This window comes from Fomitopsis serialis, assembly GCF_022376445.1.
Source record: "Fomitopsis serialis strain Sig1Antser10 chromosome Unknown B0H18scaffold_862, whole genome shotgun sequence".
NCBI lineage: Eukaryota > Fungi > Basidiomycota > Agaricomycetes > Polyporales > Fomitopsidaceae > Fomitopsis > Fomitopsis serialis.
In genome coordinates, this window is record NW_025955822.1 from 1 (window position 1) to 4,712 (window position 4,712).

At 62.4% G+C, this 4,712-nt stretch overlaps 2 protein-coding genes across 2 annotated transcripts; one reads left to right on the forward strand and one right to left on the reverse strand.

The window, feature by feature from the left end:
• Positions 1 to 133: 133 nt before the first annotated feature.
• B0H18DRAFT_964983 (uncharacterized protein) lies at positions 134 to 2,654 on the forward strand (the record flags this gene model as incomplete). Its single annotated transcript, XM_048043224.1, has 4 exons — positions 134 to 470; positions 699 to 2,219; positions 2,322 to 2,509; positions 2,616 to 2,654. Coding segments are annotated over 4 exons (2,085 nt in total), but the record flags the coding sequence as incomplete, so codon positions are not given.
• A 998-nt stretch (positions 2,655 to 3,652) lies between these two features.
• On the reverse strand, positions 3,653 to 4,681 carry B0H18DRAFT_1132309 (uncharacterized protein; the record flags this gene model as incomplete). Its single annotated transcript, XM_048035557.1, has 2 exons — positions 3,653 to 3,951; positions 4,069 to 4,681. The coding sequence occupies 2 exons, from the start codon at positions 4,679 to 4,681 to the stop codon at positions 3,653 to 3,655; spliced, it is 912 nt and encodes a 303-aa protein (XP_047884161.1).
• Between the last annotated feature and the right edge of the window lie 31 nt (positions 4,682 to 4,712).

Consider the following 4,712-nt stretch of genomic DNA (forward strand, 5'->3'; position numbering starts at 1 on the left):
CCTCGTTCTCGACCCCTTCCACTCTCAGGGCAGCCACCACGAGCGCCCGTCTGGCGAACCAGACGAGCGCACCGTCCCAACGCGAGCGCGGACGCGCACTCACGACTGGCTGGCTGAACTGCCGCCAGCCCAGCTAGCGGCGCCCGACGACCTGGTACCTCGCGGTACCAGATCGCTACTTCCTCCCTCTTTGGCTCCTCACCTCACCCCTCTCGGCTCGCGCATTGACTCTGGCGACCACTACCGCGGCTCTGGGCACGAACCCAGCCGCGCGACCCAGGACTTGAACACCGCGCGTTCAAGCCCAGCGCCGAGCCGCAAGACCAAGCGGACCACGAGGAACGCGGATCGTGGAGGTTGCGAGGAGATCCCGAAGGAACGAGAAGGGTGCGAGGAAGGCACGAAGGGAGAGAGGGAGGAAGGGTGCGGAGCGAGTAGGGACAGCCAGCAGGAAAGCTCGCAATTCGCAGGTACGCCCTTACTGGACGTACCCGACTCGCCCCGCCTGTGCCAGTAACCCCGCTAGCGTGCGTATCGACGAACACGGAGTTCGTCGGGCGTACCGCTGGCCGCGGAGACCAGGACGACAGCACTAGGGGACGACCCGCGGGTCGTACCCTTGTCTGCGCATAACAGAACGACGGACGCGCAACACCGCACGTCCGACGTACCCCACTCTCCACTGCTTCCTCCTCCAGTGGCCGCGCCAGCACACGGATCGACAACCACAAAGGTCGTCGCGCGGGTTGTTGGCCATGAAGGCGGCGCACTACGGGACGACCTAATGGTCGTAACCCCCATTCCTCAAGACGGCAGGTCCGTGATACGGGACGACCTTGTGGTCGTACCGTCGATTCCGCAGGACGACACGTCCGATGTACTCGATCTACCCATCGCCGGCCGATGGATAGCGAGTACGCCGAGTTTGGTGCTTGACGTACACGCTGCGGACCAGCACGAAGAGTCGAGAGTTGAGGGTACTCCCCTGATGGACGTACCCGGGCCCACTCTGACACATCTCCACTTGCCCGTGCTCGTGCTAGCATACGTAGCGACGAACGTGAAGTTTGTCGTACGCATGACTGGCCAAGAAGATGGCATGGTCGCGCTGTGGGACGACCCAAGGGTCGTACCTTCCGCACTACAAGGCGAGGCACTTGTGCTCGGGGACGACCTCGCGGTCGTACCCTCCAATTCGCATGGCGGCGCGACGGACATGCAGCGATGCATGCCCAACGTGTCCCACTCAATCTCGACTGCATATGGCGCGACGTCCGCGCCTCAAGACGGCCTGCACGTCCTTGCGGAAGTGCAGGCCTCCGACTGTCCCAACACAGCTGAACCTCTTTTGGGTCAGACGGCCAAGCCGTGGAACGTCCCGGACAACCTCTCCCGCGACGCACTCGACTCCGCAGGGCTTTTGGAAAGCCGATCGACGCGTAGGGCCTCCCTGCGAGAGGCTTCTCGTGCTCGTTGGCGAGCACAAGCAGCGCAAGTCCGCGCAGCTGAACCGCCCGCGGTTCAACTGGCAGACCCACCGGATGGCTTCGCTTTCGACTTAACCCGCTCCAGCCGTCACCGACCGTGCGCGGCCGTATTCCACGAGGACTTGCACTCCCCACAGGAAGTGCAAGCCCACGGCCTCTTCAAGACAGCTGAACTTTTCGCGGTTCAGCTAGGAAGCCCACGCTACGACCTCGACCGGATCGACAACGCAGCGGACCTCGCCCTCGACCCCTTGAGTGACCGCCACCCTATTCGCGACCCCGGCGCCCCTGCGAACGCGCAGTCCGACGCTCGGGTATTCCCAATGAACGCGCGAGCTCGAGATCGCGACTCGACTGCTGCACTACCAGTAGTGCAGCAGCCGGCGTTTACGGACCCCTACACGCCAGACCAGCCTCCCGACTGCCAACTCGGCGAGAATTTCACAGTTCTCGCCGAGGACTCGCTCCTACGGTGCCCTACCCCGATTCTTATCGACCTCCCTACGGCCTCCGACACCCATGGCGATTACGACAGGCGCCATGAATCGGCGACCCTGCATACACCCCGGAGATCGTGCAAGGAATGGGAGGACGGGCAGGACGGGAACGGAGGAGACGCGGGCGAGGGCACGGAAGCCGGAGAGTTAGACGAGGAAGGTCAGGCAGAAGGAGGAGAGGGGGAAGGGTGTGGTGTACGCGAAGCAGACGAGGATGTGAGCTCAAGAAGCAAAGGTACGTCCTTATTGGACGTACCCTCTTCACTCGCATCACCGCTCTCTACCCCACTACCACCACCCGTGATGACCACGACAACCAATGTGGTTGTCGTGGCAGTCACCCTGTACGACGGTGGTACGGATGGCCCACGGGACAACCCACAGACGATGACTGGCACGGACATGCTGTACAGTACGATCGGCGAGCGAGGGTGCTCGAACCGTGTATCCAACGTTCCTGCGGTTTGCACGCAGAGGTTGAATCCTTCGGTCACCGACTACGGCGAGGAGCTCGGTGGCGACTCGGTCAGCAAGTACCTCGCGGTACTCGTCCTATCACCATCATCCGAGATGTGGCGAGGAGAACTTCACAGTTCTCCGACCCCAATACAATCCTGGCCATCATCATTAGCTCGTTGCCAACATTGTCCTGTCGCCATCGGCACTCTGATTTGCATAACTCCATCGAGTTATGTACGACAATGGTGGACGGCTGTACTGCTCACTGACACGAAGTAGCTTGTCGTTGTCTACAGTACGGCACCACCTTTGTCTTGCCAGTCGCTACCACCGTTGGGTGGTTGCGTGTACTTTTCCTCTCATTCCCTCTTTCTTTTTCCTTTTTTTGTTTGTTTCTCTGGTTATTGCTGGGACCCGTGGTCGTGTCCAGTGGGGGAGGGTGTAACGGATATTCCCGTTACGGTATATCTTATCTCGCATGTTTGTTCTTGTTTGCTCGAGGGCTCGTATGGCGCGCCAGCGCACCTACGAGACCTCAGCCTTTTACCTCGTCACCGCCCATGTATGCATCCGTAGACAGTTCTCCTTGAATAGAGACTGGGTACAGCGCATACCGGGCACGACGAGTGAGGCGACCTTACATCAGCGGAGAGAGCCTCAAGACGGGATAGGCGTTCTTCGACGGAGAGGTCAGTGAAGAGGACGGTATCGTTGCGGTCGTCGGAAGTGACCACGCCGTTCACACCCGGTGAGGACGGAGGGGCGGGGCTGGCCATGATAGATACAAGCTCCGTGCAAGAATGAGGGGGAGGAGACGTGCGGAGGGGGAGGGAATATAAGGGACGCGCGGAGGGTAAGCGGAACGGCTTATCGGTCGAGATCGATGAAGAGAATAGGCACGCGATGCGAGGCCGGGGAGTACGTGGGGGGCGTGGAATGGGGCGCTTGCATATTAACAGTAGGGCCCGAGGTGACAACGGGAGTCAGAGTACGGAGAACCCCGGATTCAAGAAATCGGTCGCGAGGGAGAGCGGACAACAAAGCCATTTCATTAACAATTAGCGAGGAACGGGGAATACAGGGACGGGAGCAGGACAGGGACTACTTTACATACAAGTACGAACGGAAGCCCACACTACTGCGCATCCTCCGACTCCAAATCTGCGTCAACCGCGGCGGCGTCCGCCATCTCGGTGTCCTCATCGGGAGTTACACGTCCCGCGCATCGTTGGGGGCGCCCAGCAAACCCGGACGAAGGACGAACCGCTCGACCGCGTCGAGGCCGCCCGCAAGGTCCTGGACACGGCGACGAACGGAGCGGGACGGGCCAGCCACAGGAGACGGGGAACGAGCTGGCGGGGGTGCGTAGGACGCCAGGAGGTCAGCCGGCGGATTTCCCTCGACGGTCGTGGAACGGGGAATGCGGGGTGTGTGGTCGTAACGGGCGGCGACCTCAGGGGAGACGTCGGCGTGAAGGCCGATGTACCGGAGACGCGGGGGACCATTGGCTGGAATGTCAAGGTCAACACGTCAGCAAGGAGAAGGGGGAGCGGAGGGAGAAAAAAAAAAACGCACGAAGCCGAGTGAGGGAGCACTGCTCCTTCAAACGGATACAAGTGCTGCACCCATGGCCAGGGTACCCGTCGCGGCGACAAACGTGATTGCGCCTGGCGCATTTCTCGCACGGCGTGCCCGGACTGTACACGAAGGGCCCGTATCGGATACGGTCCTTCCTCGAAGATGCGCCCTTTGGAGGCGGCGGAGCGATGTCGACGAGTCCTGGGGCAGGACGAGAAGGAGCAGTGGCGGAGGCAACGGGCGGGCGAGGAGGGTGAACGATGAGACGGGGGAGGCGACGTGGAGCGGGATCGGGGCGGGAGACGGGGACGGAGCGGGGCTGAGGACGGCGATCGGGGGAGGGGACGGGAAACGACGAGGAACGGCTCGTCCCCGCGGAAACGACGGAGGCGGCGACGGGGACTCACCACGAGCGGACGGCGACGGAAGGAAAAGAGGGAGGGGCGCCTCGGGGAGAAGCGGAGGATCCGCATCGTCGGAGTCGGCGGCCACCGCGTCCAGCATGTCTACGTCGATAGGAGGGGCCGGAGGCGGGGAAAGGCGGGCGAACGGGGAGGACGAGGGAGACCGGGGAGCAGGGGACGCACGCGGAGACCACCGAGGCCCGGAACGAGCGGGCGAGGCGACAGAACGGCGGCTGGCGCGGGATGGGCGGAGCATCCGGGACAGGGTCGAAGGGGACAGGACGGAC